A 24034-nucleotide genomic window follows, 5' to 3' on the forward strand; every position below is an offset into this window, starting at 1 on the left:
GCTAGACGTCAAAGCCAGGCAGGCAGATTTCAGCCGTGATGGTGCCAGCATACCCAGTGTGTCTGAAGAAGACAAAAGAGTTTGTATTCCCAAGAATTGGGGCCAGTTATGTGGTGGGAGATGACATAGACAAATGTTTATCTGCATATGAGGTAGCCCTGAGGGTACAGAAGGTCCCAGAGGAGTATTGGGTGGGTGGTGAGTGGAAACGCATACCTACTGTGGAGCAGATCACACTTCTCACTCTAGAGGTTGGGAACCAAACTAGGTACACTCCAATGAAGGCAATTTTAATTGCCAAGTTTTGACTGACCCATGAGAAGTACCGCCAAAGTTTCTGGGACAGTCTGAAGCTCCCCAACCAGTCCTGGGTAGATTTTGTGGATTACTCCTGCAAGGCACTGAATGGTTGAACGCAGGGCAGCAAAGTGAATGAATACAATGGATTATACAATCTGACTGAGAGAATACATGCTCAGTATTTGTTTTGCAGAGTTGCACCAGCACCTAGTTGACAATAATGTAACTGACCCCATGAAGCTTGCTGAGAAGGGGGACTTGTTGGCTAGCACCAGAGTGTCCAAGAAGGTATCTGGGGGGGAGGGGACTCCCACAAAGCCGGTCAGGGATCCAACCAGAAGGACGGGGGAGAAAAAACTTAGAAATAAGGAGTTCTGTAAAGGCCCCCAAAATAATTCTCATGATAGTAGGGGTTCTTTGATAATCAGACAGGGAGGTTTGTTCCCCAATGTACTGAGCTCTATAAGTATGGGCATTCCAAGGGTGAGTTCAAATGTCCCAAGAGGGCACAACCCCCCCACTGGTGGGGAGACACCTGGGTTGGAGAGTATAGCGCTCGGGGAGGAGATAGTCCCAGTTAGCTTTGGGGAGCAGACAGAGGTGACCCTAGTTTCCCATTTGGGGTAAGTAGATGGTGCCAAAAGCTCATATGCCTGTCAATACTTCAACGTACAGGCAGTGGGTCACCATCAATAGGCAACGGGTGAAGGCTCTGAGAGACACAGGAGCCAGTATGTCTACTGTGAAGAGTGAGTTGGTGTCCTCAGAGCAGGTCCTCCCTAACACATTTCCCCTAGTCATAGTCGCTGACCATCTTGAGAGCCATCTACTGGTGGCTCTGGCTCCCTTGGAGAATGTGTGTGTGTGTGTATGGGGGGGGGGCTGTCTCAGGTTCTCTAAAAGTAGCTGTGAGCCCTGCCATGCCTATAGAATGCCTGTTTGGCAATAACCTGGAGCATACTACCTGGAGGGAGGTAGAGTTGAGTTCACACCTTGAGGAGTAGGGATTACCTGCGTGGGTCAGTATGACCACACGGTCCATGGCTGCCCAGGAAGGGAGTCCATGGCACCTAGGGCCTGGAACAATGGCTCAGACAGCTGTCAAGAAAGAGAGGAGCAAGGGGCATAGGAAACCAGCGCCTGAAGTTCCCACAGTTGAGGTTGTTGGGACACCTGAGGAGGATGCCCTGAGTCAACCGGGGAGGACATTGCCAACCTGGGTGACCTGCCTGAGATTGCTGGTTGGCAAGTTGAGGGTGGGTCCACCAGGGAGGAATTCTGCAAGGCGCAGAAAGAGTGCCCCGCTCAAGAGGGCTTGAGGCGGCAACCTGAGGTCCAGGCAGCAGGTGACATCTTTGGTGATCACCTGATCTATTGAGAGAATTACCTCCTATATAGTGAGCCCAAGGCTCATACTTCTAGGGCAGACCATTTGCTAATGGTCCCCCAGTGTTACAGGACCTTTCTACTGAGTATGGCTCATGACATGCCCCTGGCAGGATGTCTAGAGCAAGACAAGACCATTGCCAGGCATGTTGCCCACTTTTATTGGCCTCAGATGAAGACTGCCTCAGATGCATTCTGTAGGACCTGTCCCACCTGCCAGGCCAGTGGGAAGTCAGGGAAAAAGTACAAAGCTCCCCTGACCCCATTTCCTGTCGCTGGCACTCCCTCGGAAAGGGTCGGCATCAACATTTTAGGACCCTTGGACTCCAAGACAGCCATAGGCAACAGGTTTGTCCTGGTCTTAGTGGACCATGCCACCTGCTACCCAGAGGCCATCCCCCTGAGGTCAGTGATTGCACCTGCGGTGGCCAGAGCTCTGTTGGGGATTTTTACCCGTGTACATGAAGTCCATGTGGGATGAATGTGGGGTAACCTACAAGTTCACCATACCCTATCACCCCCAAACCAATGGTCTTGTGGAGAGATTCAACAAAATGTTGAAAGGTATGATAATGAACTTGCCTGAGCCCATGACGCTTAGGCGTCCTTCAATGCCTTCTCTTTCCCTACAGGGAGGTGCCACAGAAAGGAATGGGGTAAAGCCCTTTTGTTACTCCTCTATTGCCACCTTGTTATGGGTCCTCTGAGCCTTGTGAGGGAGTGGTGGGAGCACGCTCCCAAGAAACCTCCCCAGGATGTGGGCAGCTACGCGCTGGCCCTCCGCAAACAGTTGAACCACTTCTATAAAAAAGGCAAAAAGTAAACTTGAGGTCATCCAAGAGGTTATGAAGCTCTGGTACGACCAGAAGGCCACTCCGGTAGAGTTTCAACCTGAGCAGAAAGTATGGGTCTTGGAGCCTGTGGAGTCCTGAGTTCTCCAGGATCGCTGGATGGACCCATATGAGATGAAAGAGTGAAAGGGGGAATCCACCTACCTGGTGGACCTCCAGACACGAGTAACCCCTTAAGGCTGCATCACTTGACTCGCCTCAAACCTCACTTCGAGAGGTTCGAAGTGAACTTGCAGCTGGTTACAAATGACTGGGTGGAAGAGGAGAGCGAGCCTCGCCCTTACATTCTACCTTCCCAGGAACACAAGGGGTCAGTGGAAGATGTCAACCTCTCTTCCCTGACCCCAGAGCAGCAGACCTGTTGCTGGGACAATCGCTTCTCTGTTCTCCCTCATCACTGGACTCAGACACCTGTACGTCCATGACCTAGATACTGGAGATAATCAACCTGATAAAATGTGGGTCAGTATCAGGAGGAAGTCTCCAAGATGCTGGCATTAGGGGTGATTGAGCCCTCCAAAAGTCCCAGATCCGGCCCTGTGGTGCTGGTACTGAAGGCTGCTCCACCAGCCACTACTCCAGAATAGCCTTTTTGTGGACTTCCGAGGTCTCAATTCCGTCAAGAAAACTAATGCGCACCCCATCCCCCAAGTGGATGAGTTCATCAACAGGCTGGGCGCTGCCAAGTTCCTCAGTACTTTTGATTTAACATCAGGGTGAAGAAATAGAAGCCTTCTCAGGAGTTTCACTGATACACCTGGTGCTTTTAAACCAACAAAGAAGAGATTGGCACAGAAGCTGTAATATAAAAACTGCATTTATTAAACCTCACATGAGGGAGATTGTGTCACACAGTACCCTCAAGTCACTGTAGGAGGCATTCTAAGGAGTACAGAGAACGGGCCTTATATACCCACACAGGGGCTCAAAAGAAGGCGGTACAAGTACACATGAGAAGAGTTACACACATAGATGGTCATACAGAAAATGCACAGTCAACAAGTAGGAGGAGTAATGAGTTGCTGACATCAGTTAGAACAGTCTTACAGTTCTATACTAGGTGCAGGTGCATTCTACTAGCTAGGCCTTTCTGAGCATGTGCGAAGTTCTGGAAGAGGGAGAAAGCAAATAGCTAGCACATAGCTAACTAAAATGGCTGCCAAGTGCAAAATGGCTTTCAGCTCATGCTAATAGATCCCTGCAATCTTTAACAAGGGTACTGGCAGATCGCTCAGACTGAGGGAGCCAAAGAGAGGTCGGCATTCTCAACCCCAGAATACCACATCCAATTTCGGGTGATACCCTTTGGCTTGAAGAATACCCCTGCCACCTTCCAGAGGTTGGTTAACAGAGTCCTAGCTGGAAAGGAGGCCTTCTGTGCCTCCTACCTGGACGACATCGCTGTCTACAGCTCCAGGTGGGAGGATCACATATACTACCTCTAGAAGTTGCTTCAGGCCCTGCAGAAGGAAGGCCTAACTATCAAGTGCCAGATAGGGCAGGGTTCTGTGGTGTATGCAAAGTGCTGCCCCTCCAGGCCTAGATTGAGACCATCATGGCCTTGCAATCCCCTAAAACTCAGACTAAGGTGAGTGCCTTTCTGGGCCTCACAGGGTACTACAGGAGGGTTGTTAAGGAATACAGCACCATTAACTGTGCTGACTTAGAAGAAGCTGCCCAGATTGGTGATCTGGACAGAGGCCTGCCAGAAACCCTTTCATACCCTTAAGGAGGCCATATGTACCGCACCCGTACTCAAGCCTCATGACTTCTCCAAAGAATTCATAGTGTAGGCAGATGCTTCAGAGCATGGCTTAGGGGCGGTCTTAGCACAGTTGAATGAGGAGGGCCTAGACCAACCGATAGCCTTCATTAGCAGGAGGCTACTTCCACTGGAACAGAGGTGGGGTGCAGTTGAAAGAGAAGCCTTTTCTGTCTCACCCATCATAGATGATCATTAGTGGATGTCAAGGCCCTCAACATTTTTCTCACTACGAAGCCCTGGCCCATTATTTGTCACATCCACACAATTATTGCAGAACTTCACTCCTATCAGTCTGTGGTTGTATCACTCTCATGGTGACACCTCAGTGGTAGTATCTACAGCCATTGTGGAATAGGGGTCCAAAACACACCTTTGTTTTCTCACAGCAACACAGTTGCAACTGTTCTACACACTCTACACAGTGCTCCAAGAACCTGTGCAGACAGTACAGTCCAAGTTCATGTCAATGTTTGCAGATATGGCACACTTCAGGACACGTATGTCTGTCTTCTCATTAGCCCCACTATTCACATACAGATTGTTAACATTTCCTATGCGCCACCTGATTGAAGCTGAGTTTCGAAAGCTAGCAGTGGTGGACATCATCTAGACTGTGGTAAGCCCAAGCCATGTGTTTTCCCCATACATGTTTGCCCTGAATCCTCCCAGGGGAAAATCCCATTTGTGTTTGAAATGTGCCTTTCAGACAAGTCCACACGATTTGAACCTCTCATATCATAAACCTTTAATGATGTTCAGGTACCCGCATGTAAGTCATTTGTTGTAAAAACAAATACAATTTTTAAATTAAGAAATAACTTATTTTCGGGCACAAAAATAATGTTGATGGAGTAAAGGGCATTAAATAATTATCACTATATAAATCATGAAAAATATATGTGATAAAGTACCCCCTGCTGTACATTAGAAAGATATTGCAAGTCACTGAGGTTATCCATAAACATATAGAGGAACGAGGCCAAAGGCCGAGTTCCTTTATAAGGTTATGGAACTCCGAGGTGACTTGGAGTATCCTTATCATGTGAGCCTGGGGGTAGTTTTCCCATATAATACATGGTCACAAAATCACCTGTCTCACAAACCACTTAAAAACTTGGTGCACAGCTCTTTCACATTAAAGAGAGAGCATGTTTGCAAACATGCAGAGTAAAAATGAAACCTCAAGTGCAAAATTAAACACATCAAAACCTGTTAGTTATTTGTTTCAAACAGATATTAGAAATCATTCAATACAAGTCAGGTTTTTAAATAAAAGAAAGTCGTCAGTAGCCCAGAAAGTTTAGAAACATGCAGAACGATTCTTGCTTTTCTCAGTCTAAGCAGTCCAAAAAATAAACATGTTCTCTCTGCTAGTCACTGTAAGTTATTAAAATAGAGCAGAAGAAAAGCAACATTCTGTTTGTTGCTTTAAACATCTGCTTTAATTATGCTCCATGACTGGACCTGCCTTTCACCTTGGCTGCTGGCTCTGGCAGCAGGCATTGTGACATCAGAACTTGTCTGTAATAACCTTATAATATTCAAGACCTGACATCTTTTCTTTAAAATCAGAGACTTACTGCATCATAAGTCTCCTATAATAAAGAAATTAGTGACTGCTGTTTATACACAAATTACATAATCCCATGTATCGTAAAGAAATTAGAGACAGGCAAATCTGCGCCTTCTCAGCCCCTTCTTGAAGAAGGAGAAATTCAAAATGCTCACGCTCGCCCAAGTGTTGTCTGCCCTCCTGGTTCAGGTAGATTGGATGGTAGCGTTGGAATTGCAGGATGCTTATTTCCACATCCCCGTCCTGCCAGCCCACAGATGCTACCTGCGGTTCATGGGAGGCCACAAGCACTTTCAGTTCGCTGTCCTCCCCTTTGGCCTTACCACCGCCACACGAGTGTTCACCAAAGTGATGGCAATGGTTGCAGCTCATCTGCGGAGGTCAGGGATTTCACTCTTCCCCTACATCGACGACTAGTTGTTGAAGGCTGGCGCATCCCAGGCAGGCATCTCCCACCTTCAAACTACAGCAAACCTCCTGCAGTCTCTGGGGTTCACTATCAATGTGTCGAAGTAACACCTCACTCCCTTTCAGACGCTCCCTTTTATCAGAGCTGTTCTGAACAAGGTGCAGTTGCTGGTCTACCCTCCCGAGTGGCAGGTCTTGAATATTCAGGCTATAGTTTCTGCCTCTATCCTGGATTTTGATGAGACTGACTCTGAGGCTGTTGGGCCTCATGGCCTGCTGCATCCTGCTGGTGACAAATGCCTGCTGGCATATTTGGGCTCTGCAGTGGGACCTAAAGGCCCACTGGGCGCAGCATCAGCAAAATCTCTCTGATATGGTCCAGATCTAGGAGGGAACTGCAACGGATCTGCAGTGGTAGCTGATGAACCCCTATTTGGTCAGTGGCAGACCACTCTCCCTTCTCCAACCAGACTTGACTGTAGTGACAGATGTGTCACTTCTGGATAGGGGTAGACACCTGGGGGAGGTGGAGATCAGAGAACTCTGGTCTCCAGGGGAGTCCAGGGTTTCACATAAACCTGCTGGAGCTTTGGGTGATCTCGTTGGTATTAAAGGCCTTTCTTCCTTCGATCAAGGGAAGGCTGGTGCAGGTGTTCGTAGACAACACCACAGCTATGTGGTTATGCAAAAAACAGGGCGGGTGGGGTTATGGACCCTCTTCAAAAGGCCCTGTGCATCTGGACATGGCTGGAACGTCAGGGCATTTCCCTGGTGGTTCAACACCTGGTGGGCTCTCTGAACACCCAGGTGAACCAACTCAGCCGAAGATGCCTAGCGGATCACGAATGGCATCTCTACCCAGAAGTGGTTCGAAGTCTCTTTCAGCAGTGGGGAGAACCTTGGTTTGATCTGTTCGCTACCGCTGAGAATATGTAGTGTCAGCAGTTCTGCGTGCTGGAGTTTCCAAGGCGACTCTCGCTCGGAGATGCTTTTAGTCTCGAGTGGACCTCTGGCCTCCTGTATGCCTTTCTGCCTATACCTCTCCTACGCAGAGTTCTCAAGAAGATTTGGAACGCACAGGCCCGAATCATTCTTCTGGCTCTGGATTGGGCACGGAGAGTCTAGTATCTTCAACTGTTTAGCATGGCCATTGGTCCTACTGTCAGACTGCCTGTTTGATAGGAACTTCTGTTGCAGGAACGAGCAGGGTCCTGCACCGGAAACTGCGCACCCTACACCTCCATGTGTGGAGCTTGAATAGTGATAGTTGAAAGCCTTCAACCTTCCTCTCTAAGTCTGTGATGTTATACTGGCATTTATGCATTTCTCCACCAAAAATGTATATGCTTGCTGTTGGGAAAAGTTTGTATCAAGGTGTGCCTCTCACAATGTCGACCCCCACACATCTATCATAAATTATTTTGTTTTCACTGTCTTTGGCCCAGCAGAGCTCTTCTTTGGGCACAGTTAAGGATTACCTATCTGCCATCTCTGCCTTTTTGCAGTGCCGGAAATCCCTTTTCTCTTTAATTCACCAGTTGTGGCTAGGTTCCTTAAAGATCTACCACATGTTTCCTCCTAAACCCTTTATTACACCTCAGTGGGACCTCAACCTGGACCTTACCTTTTCCCGTGATCTCCATTTGAGCACCTACATAATTGTCCTGTTAGGCTTTTGACCATCAAAACTGCCTTTTTAGTGGCCATAACATCGGCCAGGAGGTCAGCGAACTCCAAGCGCTTTTGGCACACCAAACTTATACCACCTTTTACCCAGACAAACTGGTCCTCCGGACATGTGCCTCTTTTCTACCAAAGGTTGCCACCCCTTTCCATGTAGGCCAAAACATCACCCTGCCTACCTACTTTGCTCCTCCTCATCCCTCTAAAGAAGAGGAGAGACTCCACTACCTGGACTCAAAAAGCATTGCTATTCTACCTTGATAGCATAAAAGAGTTCTGGGTGGATGATCAGCTCTTCAGGGGTTATGTGGGAGCAAAAAAAAAAATAACTCTACAGAAAAGAACCACCTGTGGATGGATTATCCTGTGTATTAAGATCTGCTATGCACAGGCCAAGAAACAGCCCCCTGAGGGCTTGTGGGCTCATTCTACTAGAGCCAAGGCTGTGGCCACTGCGTTAGTGCACGGTGTTCCTCTCCTGGCTTTCTGTCAGGCAGCGATGTGGGCATTCCTGCACATGTTCACAAGACTGTACTGTCTGGACAGTCAGGTCCGTCGCGACCGCCACTTTTCCCGTTCGGTCCTGTAGGACTTTTTTGTTTGTTCGGATTCACAGTCCCACCTCTGGGTAGCTAGAAGTCTCCATCAGATGACCAAGTTACTTCCCTTCGGTAATGCCTTATCTGGTAGGAACTCTATCTAGCTGCAAATTTCTTACTGACCCTCCGATCTTCCCCGCTCTGCGAACCGGTTCAGGTATGAGGGACACCCCCCTTACAGGGCCTTAGTCTTTTCCCCACCAGTGGTCAGTTCTCATTGTGGCTTGGTGCTCCTGTATGGAAAGTTGTGAAAGTAACTGATATCAGCGTGCCGAAATGGCACCTATATAGGTACCACACACATCACTTCCATCACGGACGATGCAGCCAACGTGGAATTGAACCACGCCACCTTCCAGAGTGCAGGGGTATTGCTTGTAACTTTTCCAGGTCCAGTCTGACGCCTGGGAATATTCAAAGGTTAGTAATCTGAAGCTAGATAGAGTATCAGATAAGGCGTTACCGAATGTAAGTAACCTATTCTTCACATTTTTAAAAATGTTAGCATGGATATTTTTATTAATTAGAAGTACAAATCGTTACCATGATTTGCCAGTCTTATCTGTAAAATTGCACATTGTATTGATTAAAAGACGAGTCCTTATTAGCTTAAACATAAATACCGAATGTTGAGTGCAGTTTTTATATGAATGAAATCTGCATACTAAATCTTGTATTAGATGAGCTGCGAGTCAATGACATTGACTCGATGAGTTTGCACCTTAACTTCCAGCTGGTAGAAAACACACAGAGCCTGGAGAGCCTCATAAGAATGGTGACAACTCCTTGCCTTGCAAGCCACGGTCCTGGTTAAGTGAATGGCATTCTAAAACACGTGGGACTTTTCTCTGACTGATCTATTTTTTCACTGCTTCTCACAGATGAGGAAGGTAAAGCTATGCAGCAAAAGGAGCCGGAGCCAGAAGCAGAACCAGTGGTGGAGCTTGTGGACCTGGTAAGTGAAAGAGGAGCAGAGACCACTGTTGTTGAAGGGAGCCATGATTGGATTAGCTTAAGGTGTGATCTCTTGGCAGATTGCTTAAGGTGTGATCTCTTGGCGGATTGCTTAAGGTGTGATCTCTTGGCAGATTGCTTAAGGTGTGATCTCTTGGCAGATTGCTTAAGGTGTGATCTCTTGGCAGATTGCTTAAGGTGTGATCTCTTGGCGGATTGCTTAATGTGTTATCTCTTGGATTGCTTAAGGTGTGATCTCCTGGCGGATTGCTTAAGGTGTGATCTCTTGGGCGGATTGCTTAAGGTGTGATCTCTTGGTGGATTGCTTAAGGTGTGATCTCTTGGCGGATTTCTTAAGGTGTGATCTCTTGGTGGAGCTGTTTAATGCAGTCTTCACGCCATACTGTACGTTTGACAGTTCTAATGGCCGAGAGGCTTTTTACACACCATACTCCATATGCACGTTCTTTGAGTTCTCAAAGACACTGCTGTTCATCGACCTTGGAAAGTAAACGTCGCTGGTGATAACTGGAGTGCGCCATTGTCCTCCTCTTGTCCTTGTTCGAATGTGTAGAGTCACCGGAAGCAGTTTGGGTATGCAAGGGTCTCGGCAGTCATTCCCAAAGCAGGACCTGGAAGCCGCTTTTAAAAAGTAATTCACGCCTCGTTTGCTTGTCAATTCTTCAATTAGTCAGGCACTTAATTGTACAATTGTCATTGCTATTAAATATGGGATATGCCCACCTCTAGTCATGCTCCTGCAAAACTCTGAACAAAAAATCAGCCATAACAATTGCACAATAAGCACTGGCAAACCCAATGTCTCATCTTTTAATGGAGGATGCAGTGGGCCAATTGGCTTTACCAAACCTAGTTTGTTTTTGTATTGGTTGTGGTCAAAGCCATTCAGACATGTCCGCCCATGAACTCTCATTTAAATCGTTTCCTTTGTTGTCTGTTGGGACGGAACCTGTGATTTCTCCACATCAGTCTCAATCTTTGAGTGTTCCAGAAATTGAGAGCTCTTTACTGGCACCTACAGGGGAGGATTCCGTGAAGGTGATACTTTTTTTGCAGCACTGTACAAGAAACCTAAATAATTTTTTTTTTTTTTTAAATCTCAATTCTTGTTTGATCAGCCCATCTGAACCCAGGTCAAGCGTTATGTCTGGAGTTGATACCTGCACAGAAGCAGCGCTCCTATGAGGGATTGTTTCCAGTTAGGCCACCTTTCGCATACCCGTCCCCCCAATGATACACATTGGCTGTGATCGAGTAACACATATTACATTTTAGACAAAACGAGTATTAGATCTTCACCAACAGATTTGCAGAACCCACAAAAGATGATCAGCGTTCTATCCCATCTTGGTCCTTCCATGTTCTTTCTACATGAAGAAAGTATCAGTGACCCTCTTACATGAACTGGTGACTTAGCTTGCCATACTCTCCCGTCACAGTCTCCCGCTCCAGGTCCCAGGTAACCCTCCCAAATTCGGAGTCAGTACTCTCTGATCAGTGAGGCGCCAAGTGGTCCCAATTGGTAAACAACTGACGAGGCTTCTATGGTGTTCCTCTTTGGACAGTATCTATGTGGTCTTGATAGTGCTTTGAGTTGGATTTTTACCTTTTAATCCAAGTTGCAACCTTATGGTGGCAAGGTGCTTGTCCAATAAAGCACCCACTCACCAAATTCATACTGCTTCTGCAAAAAGATAATGGTGGTTGAATCCATTACAGCCTTTATAACTGGGATGTGTGGTTAATTAAATCCATGGCTACCATTGTAAGCTGTTTCTGGACAGCATAATGTTTTTAACATTTAGATATTGTTCATGCCATTCGTAGTAAAAACCTTTATGTAGGCCAATTTACCATACACCACTGTCGAGCCACAACCCTCTATTAAAGGGAGATTTAAGCAATACATTTCAAAGATTAACCAGGTTTTATTCATGCTTTTGGTGGTCTAATCGCTGCCTGTCTCCATTTCGATGTAATATGTATAGTAAGCAGCACGGGAGTAGAAGGGTAATCACACTTTCTCACCCCCTGAGCATCAGCACCCTTAGTTCTTCGCAAATGTTCCCTGGTGTGGCCATTCATGTTGTGTGCATTTTTCTGTATTTGGACCAGACTGAAAGCCCATTTTAACATTCATACAACAGTTAGCTTCGTTCTGTGCCTCTTCTCTGCCTAAATATTGACATCTGGGAATGGACAATCATTCCCAGTGTCTTTCATCATGTTTAGTTACAAGCAATGTCAGTTTGTACGTTTTCAGCTACATTCGTCTGTATTGTTTATTAAACTTAACTTGTATTTACATCTTTGCTGCAGGTCTGCTTTTTATCAGCCACTGAATACATTGCAAATTGCATTTTCATCTACCCAAGCCCCATTTTCTCCTCATCAGGCAACCCAAAGTTAGACGGTACCTTCAACTGATAGTATTTATTTGAAAACATGCATCTTTCTCTTGCTGCAAACCAGAACACCTTTCATTTGTCCCAGTACTTCTCATTAGTTTGCATTTTTTCTCTCAGTGCTGATTTGATCACTGACAGTTTCTTTGTGGCCTATAGTATGCATTCACATATTCTAATTATTCTCTGACCACTTTCTGAGAGATGTGAATCGTGGAATCCCTTGTAAGGGCACTTGTGTTTAATGCTCAGTCACAGCTTCTTGTTAACCCTAAGCGTGATTTAGCCACACCCTCAATCAGCCTATGGACATTGTCTATATTTCATACTGTTGACCATGATAACCTTTTGTGTCCCAGTGGACACTTCTGTCAGATTACTCAACAAACATTTGAAACCCAGGCCGTATTCGTCAAACAAATTTCCATCATGCTTCAACCATGTTGGGGTTCTCGGCAACCCCAGACACCAGTAATCCTTCAGTGGAGTAGGGGACCTCCTTAGTCTCCAGATTTCCTATCCCTAACATTAGCCCTAACAACAGAACCCCGACATACCTGAATGGACAAACCCTTTTGGTTAGATCGTTCCTTACCTAAATTGCACTTCACACATATACAAATACAAGTTTCTACCTCAAATAGTTCAAAACAAGACTATTTGTGTTGTATCGTATTGTAGCATTTAGATAGCGCTTACTACACCTATTTGAGGCACTGAAGCACTTGCCTACATGAGTAGCATGCCACACCCTGTAAGGTGTGCGGTTTTAAGGATGTTGTTTTTATTTTCATCATATGTGGGAAGTGTTTTCCATGTCGTTGTGATTAACACCAAGGTGCAGTTATTGGGTTATGGGACGCAGTGGGTAGCAGTGTGTTGGATGATGAAGTATAAGAGACTGATGCACAGTTTATGGTTTTCATTATGCTGTTAACTTTGAACAGCTCTGCAGGTCCCTTTATAGTATTTCATATAATATAGTCGGCTTAGCTTGTTTCTTCACTTAGTTGTCCAGTCTGAGATTTTGTGTATAGTTGTGGTCCTGAGCTGGCATGGTTGGAGGGCGAGAGAAATGGAGAGATCTGTCAGGCTGCGCATTTTTACTATCCCATATCAGAATGTCTATGTAAGATGTACAGAAGCAGTCAGATTGTATAGATATTTGGGACATGCAGTGATTGGACTATATTAAAGTCCTCTAAAACTGTCCAGTAATGTGTGACAGACCTCTTAGTTATTCCATGTCTGTTCATTTGGTGATGTTTTGTTTTGGCTGTACAGTGCTGGCGATAGACAGCCCACATAGCAGATATGCATTATGTGGATTTAATAGATATAAGTTACAATTTGTTGCTGACTGCGGTGTATAGTGGTTTTGGTATTATTGTGGGCCATAACAGTTATGTATGAATGTAAATAACTATATGTCCCGGTGACCCATAGGTCACCCTTTTTTGCTTACCTGGATAATGAAAGCAGTTTGCTGGTTGAGTTGTTTGCAATTTGTGGGTTGTAAGCTGAGGATTACACTTGAGGGTGTGACTGGTGTCTTAGCTTGCCTATCTGCATGTGGTGCATTTATCTAGGAAATAGCCAAGTTTTCAACTGTCTTCAGAAGTGTATATGTTCCTGGGTACTTCTATTGCTGGCTGGAAGTGAGTACCAGAGCTTGGCATCTTGCACTGAGAATGCAGTGCCTGCCGCGGATGTCTTGTGGTAACGTGGTATGATAAGTGGTGCAAGGCTGCAGTGCGTGTTCTGTTTAGTTTGTATTGCTTGCATTTAAGTTGTAGGCATAGCAGTCATTTTCCTTGGGAAGCTTTGTGGACAATGCAAAGTGCCTTCAACATTTCCCTTATAGCTATAGGTAGCCAGTGGAGTGATTATAGGACTGGGGCCATGTTTTCTCTTAGGTGAAGGTGGAGAAGCAGCCTTGCAGCAGCGTTTTGGATGAGTTCTATTTTGCGTATAATAACTGTGGGTGTGCCAAGGTATAGTCTGTTGGTATGCAAGGTTTGGGAAGATGCAACATATAGTTGTCATTGTGTAGAAGGCACTCTTTGTGATGTTGCTAGCATGAGGTATCAAGAAGTCTGAATCCTTGGTTACTCCTAGGTTTCTAACTTCTCTTGATGTTTTCTGAGGAGCTTTAAGTTCCTTGGGCCATATGGCAGAAGGCATGTAGTTTTGCCATTGTCTGCATGTCATAATCTTTCTTTGCGTGTTGAGCTTGCGATGGTTCTTAATCATCCATGTGTTTATGGCGCGAAAGCAGTCATCGAGTTTTTAATTGAAGAGGTCTTCAATGCTATCCATTTTAAAAATGATTTAGGTGTCATTTCCATAGTTGTAACAGGTGAAGTTGGATGTTTAATAATAGAGGGGATATAATGGACCCTTGAGGAACGCCAGCCACCTGTGTGTGAGTATGTGATGTGAAAAAGGGTAGACTACAATGTGTCTGTCTGTTAGATAAAAACAATCCATTTTAAGGCATTTTCAGATTCCGATGTTTTGAAGTCTTTGCATTTGGGTGTCGTTGTGGACAGTGTTGTATGCAGCCGATGGCTACAGAAGTAATTAGGCACCTACTCCATTTTTGTTCACTGAGTTTTAGATCATCCCAAATGGATATAATGGCTGACTCTGTGCCTCTGCCTGGCCTGAAACTGGACTGTTGGTCTGACAGTCAGCCATAATGTTAAGTAAAATTAGAGAGTTGAGTAAACAATGCACTCAAACTTTTTTCCTAAAATGATTCATTTGAAATGGGCCTGTAATTTGCTGGATCACATGGGTCGATGTTTTTCTTTTTGAGGAGAGGTCGGATGTAGGACGTTTTGAGATCTGGTGGGAGTGAACCATGTTCCAGGAACTTATTGAGTAGGCACCTGGCTCCCTCTCCTGCATAGCTTGAGCGAAAGATAACTTTAAAGATTGATGATGGGGCTGTGTCTGATGGTGATCCTGATTATCTGGCTACAATGATAATGTAGAGAAAAGTTTTTGGTTACAGGTTATTGAAGTTATACATTGATGAATGGTTATTGTTGTCTCTTTCTCTGGTGATTAGGTCATGCATTGGTGTAGTGTTGTCTGTTTTTATTCAGTTAATTTTCAATCTGTGTATTAGCACTCTCCCCCCGATACCACCACATCGGAGTTAATATAGTACCCTTTCACCTGACAGTGAGCAGCCAGCCATTAGACACTCTTTTTGTCCACCCGTCCTGCCTGCTACCAATCAAACGTTGCAAAGGAGCTCATTTTGACATAGGCTTCTATTAAAAACCTGTGCTGTGGCAACAAATGATGGACGGAATGCTGAATGAATCAAACATTCACCCCTAGTCAAGTGATCTGGGTTAAATCCATTGTTCCACAGTCCAGTCCAAACTGGGGTCGCGTAATGAGCAAAAGAACGATGGATGTAAACAAGATCTCTTAACTGGGGGTGAATGTTTGATTTATTTTCAGCCTTCCGTCCCTCATTTGTTGACGCAGCATTTTTCGCTCTAAGGGGGGTGGGTATGCGCAGATGTGGGTGCCTTGCTCGCTGTGCCTCGGGATTCAAGCTAGACTTGCTGATGAGGAGTGATACCCTGAAACCGGTCCCAGGATGCTTGTTTCCGGTCCAGAGAGGACCCAACTTGGCAATTCGGTCTGGACTGTCCCCATGAGGAGCAGGATCAAGACTGATTTGCATATGGCTGGGTCCAAACTGGAGTGGCGTAGTGATCAAAAGAACGAAAGATTTAACACACACCTCTTGACTGAGGGTGAATGTTTGATTTATTCAGCATTCTGTCAATCATTTGTTGACACAGCATCTATTAAAAACTTGGCAACTTACTTTGAAGCCTCAGCCACCTCTCGCTAGTGGCATTCCACTACTCCAGGGAGCGATTCTACCAGTTCATCCCTGACCAAAGTGAGACCCTCCTCCTATGGTAATCATGGAAGGAACCATCAGTCCACCCTCCTTAAAGAAGTCTTCCGCCCGTAACAATTTTCTGATAAGACTGTCCATCATTTCACTCAACCTCTGACCTTTCTTAGCCTCCATGCCAGTCTGACTGACCTCTTCTCCTCAGAGCTAACCGGTTTCACCTAGCCTCACCCTTCCATTGTGTGGCTGGGTTTGAGGATCACTCACTGAACTGCAGCACCGCACACTTGAACACACTCACACCTCATGCACATGCTCATTAGATAAAACATAAAACAGTCTCTAAGCCCAGACCAGCCGCAGTCTCAAACAAAAAGCCACTTAGGCAACGTAACCAGTGGCAAGATGCACAAGCGGCAGCATGAAAACCAGAATTGTGTTGCTACACAAGACAACACTAGTAAACGATTTCTCATCACAGTGTGTATTAAGAATAATGTTGTGAAGCACGTTTACATCGTTTTTGTTTTAATAGAAAAGGTCAGACGATCTATTTCTAAATATATAAGAACTGCATGCCTATCTATCATCAATCGGGTAAATGTAAATCTTTAGGGGAGTCGCCATTAAATGTATAAACTACGCAGCCTTCTTGCCATTAAAAGCAACAATACGGAGACAGAATTCTAGATTGAGATCCTGCCTCCTTTAGTAAATTGTCAAAAGGAACTAAGAGGCGAAGACCTGCAGCGTGTCCGGACTCTGGGTCTCCGTGACTGTCTCAAAGCCGAAGTGCATTTCTACCTTCGTCCGAGTTTCCGTGCCTGTGGGAGCAGTTTTCATTTCATCTTCTGTTGTAAACCAATGTAAAGCTGGTGGATGGGATGCGCCCACACATGCCACTAGACTCGACTCAGGCGGGATACTCTCCATGAGTAGAACATGGCTTCATTGTGTCTGTCCCCCGCCGACCCTGCCTCTGCGTCAATAGAAGTCAATCGGGGAAATACATTCTCCCGATCATTATCGATCATGATTTATATATTTTTTAAATCTCCCGCTTTCCTCTTCTAAAATGTCGGCATGCATGGATACTTGGGTGTTCCGTCCGCCATATTGCAGTTAATAACGTGCGGCAGTCCAGACATCTGCCACGTTTGCGACGGAGGATTCAATTAGCCAAACTCTGAAGAAGGCCCTTAGTCAGCAGAAGGCTTCATTTACTCTGTGAACAATGATAGTTTTTCATTTGGTTAAGTACATTTAAATTAGTATTTCTATTAAAAAATAATAAGCTAGTGTTCCCTTTTGACAAGAATGACATTTTTAATTGTAAAGCAACCGTTTCAGGATTCTGCAATATACTGAGATAGTGTTTTAATTTGAATGAAGATACCCATGATGGTGTTACAAGTAAGTATTGTGTAATTCCAGGCAAAAACAGACTAATGCCCAGCCCCTCTCCCATTCTATTATGAATTTCTCTCCCATGCACATACTTTGTAATGACGTGGAAGTACTGTTCAGATGACCTGTCCTTTTGTTAACAACATTATGTTTGTTTGCGGAGCCAGAACTTCATATAGGTGGGGTCCTCACCCCTCTGATCAGAGCAGCCTGAAAAAATGAACGTTTCTTTAATTCAGTGTTTACCTGAATGGAGAAAGCAAAGAAGCCTCTGTGAATAAAGCAAAAGGTAAAAAGTTAAGATGATCGCCTCACCCCGACCATATGAAGCGCCTAGAAGTGCTAATTATCAGTAACAATAGCAGAACCGGGCAGACGGCAGGCAAGACGAAGCAGAGAGTGCCTGGGTCAAGGTGCACAGGAGCACCAGCAGAATGCAAAAAAAGAATGCATGCCAATGAACGGATAAGTACAAAAAAAGAAAATAGTTTCAAACACAATAGAGAGGCGCGCAACCATAACTGCAAAGTTTCGAATACATTTTTTTAGAGAGGAATAGTTGATCTTGCTAGACAGACTTCAGAATAAGCCATCATCTAAAAGTCAGGAAATACAATCCCACCTCATATCCCTCATAAAACCTACAGCAGGCAGTGACCACCCCCGGGAAAGAGTCATATAAATCAGTGGTTTCAGGGTCATCCACAGACGACCTCAATACAAGAGTGGGTTGGTGAAGAGAGGGGGATTCAAACTGTCTAACAAGACAGCAAATTACCAAATACCTAATTTAGCCGCAGACTCTAGAGAGCAGGCATAACATGCAAGACAATCCCTAGTAGCCTAAAGATATTTACCATGATGTCTACCATAAATGTTATGGGAGGAACTAATAATTGATTTAAATGTGGATGTAATTTGATTGCAGGAAACACACCTGCATAGAGAAAACAGAATAGATGATCCCACGGTCGCTTCCTAAAGCAGTATCTTGATGCAGTGTCAAGGAAAACTTGTGTCTTTACCATCCTTCTACATAAGGGTTTCCCCTTCTCTTAAAAAATGTGCGAGACACAAAAATGGAAATATTGTGTCAGACCGGTTCTCGGATGCCTGTGGATCTCAGCAGCAACTAGGCAGCTATTGCCCCTGAAAAGAAAAGTTGCTTGCTTGTAAACCCAGTTTTTCAACATGCTTAGTCTCTCTGTTTTTATAGAACTTAGAATATCTCAGGCCACAAATGGGATCCCGTAATATGTGTTTTTATAGAAATGTCTTGTTTTTTAGAATAACTAAAAACATGCCCAGTTAGGTAACTGTTCTGCTTGGGTTTTCGGATCAGATAGAACCCGCTCATCAGAGCCTCACTAACCCAGACAGAACGTTACCCCCTCCCTAGGGCCTATTTACAATAGTGCAACCACATATATCTACCACCGAAGGACAGGGAATTCCTACTATACATACCAAGACCTCTTATAATCGGCGGCCTCGCGATCCCATACGGATCCAGACCTCTCTGCCCATACGACAGTATCACAAGTGGCGGCCTCGCGATCCCATACGAATCCAGACCTCTCTGCCCATATGACAGTATCACAAGTGGCGGCCTCGCGATCCCATACGAATCCAGACCTCTCTGCCCATACGACAGTATCACAAGTGGCGGCCTCGCGATCCCATACGAATCCAGACCTCTCTACCTAGACGGCAGTCTCAGCACAATCGGCGGCCTCGCGATCCCATACGAATCCAGACCTCTCTGCCCATACGACAGTATCACAAGTGGCGGCCTCGCGATCCCATACGAATCCAGACCTCTCTACCCAGACGGCAGTCTCAGCACAATCGGCGGCCTCGCGATCCCATACGAATCCAGACCTCTCTACCCAGACGGCAGTCTCAGCACAATCGGCGGCCTCGCGATCCCATACGAATCCAGACCTCTCTACCCAGACGGCAGTCTCAGCACAATCGGCGGCCTCGCGATCCCATACGAATCCAGACCTCTCTGCCCATACGACAGTATCACAAGTGGCGGCCTCGCGATCCCATATGAATCCAGACCTCTCTACCCAGACGGCAGTTTCAGCACAATCGGCGGCCTCGCGATCCCATACGAATCCAGACCTCTCTACCCAGACGGCAGTTTCAGCACAATCGGCGGCCTCGCGATCCCATACGAATCCAGACCTCTCTACCCAGACGGCAGTCTCAGCACAATCGGCGGCCTCGCGATCCCCTACGAATCCAGACCTCTCTGCCCATACGACAGTATCACAAGTGGCGGCCTCTCGATCCTATACGAATCCAGACCTCTCTACCTAGACGGCAGTCTCATACGACAGTTCATCCTATGATCACCATAACATACAAAAAGGGAATCAGTCTCACTATTCATCAGATCACACAAGGATTGCCAGTTCGAGCATAGCCTGTTCTCAGGTTCGAGGGGCTCCTCTTTCCCTTATTCAGTTACCACTTACCTGATCTGGGTTAACATCTGTTCATGTAGCCGCAGCTGACTAGAAGAATAGGCTACCCTCTCATACAAGGACACGCAGCACATGTTGGTTCACTACAAACTGGGTACTTTATTACTCATTACATACACAATCACATAACATTACGATATAACACATAACCTGCAAAGAAAAGTGAAAGATTAAGTTGTACACTCTAATAAGAAAGGGTCGACATCACCTTAGTAGTATGTAGCCTGCACTCAGTGGTCATCTAGGTTCCCTTCTCGTCTGTGCCTCGGCTCGCCTGGAAGTCACCCTTCTCCGAGTCACTGGGACCTCTTCCTTATCGGCTACTCTCTCCTCTCTGGCTATTCTGCTAGGAGAGCATCTGTCTCTCGGTTCTTCTCCGCCTTCAAGATGGCGTCTGTCTTCCCTGGAATAAGTAGTAGCTTTACTGCTAACGGCTAGATGCCGCCTACGGACTGAACATGTAACTGCCTCAGACTTTCACTAATATAGAGGTGCGTTTCCTCATGGAAAATTCCGGCCTGTAACCTGCCGCCCACCAAATTCTTGTACCTCCCCGTACCAAGGACACGTTCCCAGCCGGCCGGCCTGATGTAGTGTCTTCGGCATGAAGAAAAATACAATCCTTCGATAAGGGCCGGCCTGAACCGGTTCTCTCCAAGCGAATAACACCTCATAACTAAAACATTACATTTGACCTAGAAGCATCCCAAGCTGCCGGAGCAGAAAGAAAGATGGAGTCTCTCCCGTTTGAGGCCTACCAGGCCTGAATTCAGCACAGCTCCATGAAATACCCTCACTACAGGACAGGTTATCCCTAATACTAACGAATCTATCCCCTAGGCTATGTGTGCAAGCCCTGATCTATGGGGAAGAGCACAGAATCATGTCGAAGTGCCTAGTAAATAGGCTCCATTCACTACTCTAACCCTTAGACTTGAATGATAAGAGACTGAAGTCACATTCCATCATTGTTCCTCACAAGAAGGCCGAGAAAATCGAGCAGAACATTTCACCCTTGACTTCAGTCTATTATACATTCATTAAACAGAACTAATATCTGTGGAAGAATAATATGAAACAAGACTAACTGATCTATGTCTAGTACCAGGTGTGCAGAATTGAAGTAGTGAAGGAATACACTGAATAAAGCAACATATAGAAATCAAAATGCCGATAGTAATCAGAATACCTCCTAATATCTGACGTAACATATGCAAATCAGGTAACCAATTAAAGAGCCAGTCAAACCAGCCCTGGTCAATGTGTTTTCTAACTTCTTCTGTCAAGTCATGTAGTTTATCAATGTGAGCTTGAATGGATTTTGTATGATCCGACAAGTTAAAACAACAAAGACCCTCAAAATCAGAACAATCGTGTCCATGTTTAATCAATGGCCGCTCGATTTTGCAAGATAGCCCTACGTTCACCCTGGGCGTCTAATAGCATGTCAGACAGGACTGTAGAAGTATGATTGATGGATTTTACCATCCAGCAGGCCATTTTCCCAATAGATTTGGCATGATAAACTGCCAAAGCAGGAACACCAACAATTGAAATAGCCAGGCTAAGGTATTCAGACTTGGAATATAAATGCAAAGATGAGTCACAATCCTCCTGTAACCTCACTGTATCTCGAATCACACGAGAGTTGGCATTCGGATGTGATGAGAACATTAACAAGCTCAGTCTAGTAATGGCACAAGGGCCTCCAGAAATATTTGCGGGAATATATGGCCAGGAAGTATTACCACATGAGAAAAGCCATCCGGCAGGTAGTAACATCGTGCGATAATGACTGGGGGTAACTACCAAACTCTTGCAAGTCATGTTATTCTGAACAGAAGTACATGTTTTCGGTGTCCTTTGAAGGCACAAAGTTCGTTCATGAGCGGTGAATGAAGTGGCACCTTTCAATCTTAAACGCATACATTCAGAAATCGCACTAGGATCACAAGTAAGGAAAAAACACAAATCACCCTGTGTGATATTATAGGTAACTATTTGGGACTGGATGGGGGGTATCGGGTCTGACAGTACAGTACACAAGGGGCAATACTCATGGGCAGCAAAATCGCCCAGAAGAACATTGGGGCGAGCATTTGATATATTAAAAATATGAGTCAAAGTCTCCAATGAAGCAGGGACAGCAACTAAACAAGTCGCTAGAATGTCCGTCACCGATCTCATCGGTGTCAAGCAGAAATGAGGGGCTTTAGTCACTTGTTTGGCTAATGTAATCCAAAAGTTCGACGACGAATCCCACGCAGCGAAGGAACGCGACACTCGGGTTCTCAACTCAGCCCGGGTTGATGGGATCCCTCCTCTCTCGTCGTACCAGCCCAAAAGGAGTCCAACGCCGACACATCCTGCAGCAACAGTCCAAAGAATGATCTGAAAGAGAATCAAATACAAGCATTATTCATTCTCGTAAGTAACATTTGTCAGCCGGGACTGCTTCCCAGCTATCTTTCCCTGGTCTCATAACTAAAATGGTGTTGTCTTGACCGGTTGCAATGACTTCTGCTTGCTCAGGGGGATTCTTAGGCGACTGCACCCAAACTCTGGCCCCAGGATTATCTGTGGAGCCAAAACCTTTCTGGCCTCGTACAGTTAGCAACGTTGGGGCAGTGCCTTTTGTGATCTCACCACTGAAAACAGGCATTATTAGCAATTGAGCCACTCGGTCAGTTTGATGTATCAGTAAGTCAACCTCACTGCTATTCAGCAGGAGCACCTTAATCTCTCCCTGATAATCACTATCAATGATTCCTCCAAGCACCTGAATGCCTTTTACAGCCAGCCCCGATCTAGGGGCGATTAATCCGAAATTTCCAGTTGGTATATGAACACCAACACCAGTTTCAATGATGACTCGATCCTTACTTTTTATAACGGTGTCATCCATGGCATGCAAGTCTAAACCTGCCGACCCTGGGGTCGCTCTACATGGAGCCAAAGCTCCGGGAGTAATTTCCCAGTACATCACAGTCTCTCTGATTTCATTGGGCTTAGCATCAACATTCGGAGGAAACAAACGCATAAGTGGGGATTCAGCATTTAGAAAAGGACGGTTATTCAAAATCAATAGCGCTTGAGGCAAAAAGTCTCGCCAATTCTTATACTTGTCATCTGTTAACTTACGTAACTGATTTTTCAGCAGGCCATTCAACCTCTCCACAAGACCCGAGGCCTGTGGATAATATGGTATATGAAACACCCATTCAATATTGTTTTCCACACAGAATTCCTGTACCAATCTTCCACGAAAATGGGATGCATTATCAGATTGAATTTGGAATGGCACACCATAATACATCATAATCAATTCCACTGTTTTAATAGTATTCAATTGGGTAGCTTGCTTACAGGGAAGGGCCACCAACAGGCCACTGTATGTATCAACAATAGTGCAAACATATTGACAATTCCTACTCATAGGAAGTGGACCAATGTAATCAATCTGCCAAATTTGAGCGGGTAATTTCCCGCGATGTAAATGACCTTTAACAGTTTGGGGCACTTTGCGCTGCCTGATATGCTGACAAATGGGACAATGTAGAATAACATTTTTGATTAAATCTAGGGGAATATAAATTCCTCGATCAGCAGCCCACCTGCTAGTGGCTTTCTCTCCAAAGTGTCCTGCTTTCTGGTGGGCCCATTTCGCCAATCCCGCAATATCAGAATCTTGCCTGTCCACCACTGCCTCAGCAATTTTAGATTTCTCATCTGCAATATTATGAAAGAATTTGTCAAGAGAGTCTATCGGGGTATGAGCATCCACATGGAAGATTGTAACAGTACTCTGTGGGAGCATTTCCCAAATCTCCTGCCATAATTCTTTTCCCCACAGTTCTTTTGAATGGATTTTCCAACTATGGGAATGCCAAGTCGGTAACCAAACTGCCAGTCCATTGGCAGTAGACCAAGAATCGGTGAAAATATGACATGTGCCAGGTAACTCTTGTTTCAGAACTTGATAAACAGCATAGAGTTCAGCAAATTGACTGCTCTTACCCTCACCAGTTGTACTCAGCAATTTTTGTGTGATCGGATTATAGGACACTGCCTTCCAATGCCGTTTCGTCCCTATGAACCTTGCAGAACCATCCGTAAACCAGACATGGTTTCTGTCCTCCGCCGACAAATCATCAAAAGGTCTACCCCACTTAACAGGAGACTCCTGTACTAAAGGTACGGAACATTCACTCTCAGTCTCAGTCGATGGCGCCCGTGCCACCTGCTCATGCAAAGATGCAACTCCTTTTTGTCCCACACGTGCCCTGTCTTGTATA

At 45.4% G+C, this 24034-nt stretch overlaps 1 protein-coding gene across 1 annotated transcript in view; it reads left to right on the forward strand.

The window, feature by feature from the left end:
• The window catches only part of DNAH2 (dynein axonemal heavy chain 2), a 2945517-nt gene that overhangs the window by 100862 nt on the left and 2820621 nt on the right, over positions 1-24034 (forward strand). Inside the window, exon 3 of the mRNA XM_085638712.1 lies at positions 9447-9520. Coding sequence (XP_085494838.1) covers positions 9447-9520 — 74 coding nt within the window. The remainder of the gene's footprint in view (positions 1-9446; positions 9521-24034) is intronic.

Source organism: Triturus cristatus, chromosome 12, assembly GCF_964204655.1.
Source record: "Triturus cristatus chromosome 12, aTriCri1.1, whole genome shotgun sequence".
Classification (NCBI taxonomy): Eukaryota; Metazoa; Chordata; class Amphibia; order Caudata; family Salamandridae; genus Triturus; species Triturus cristatus.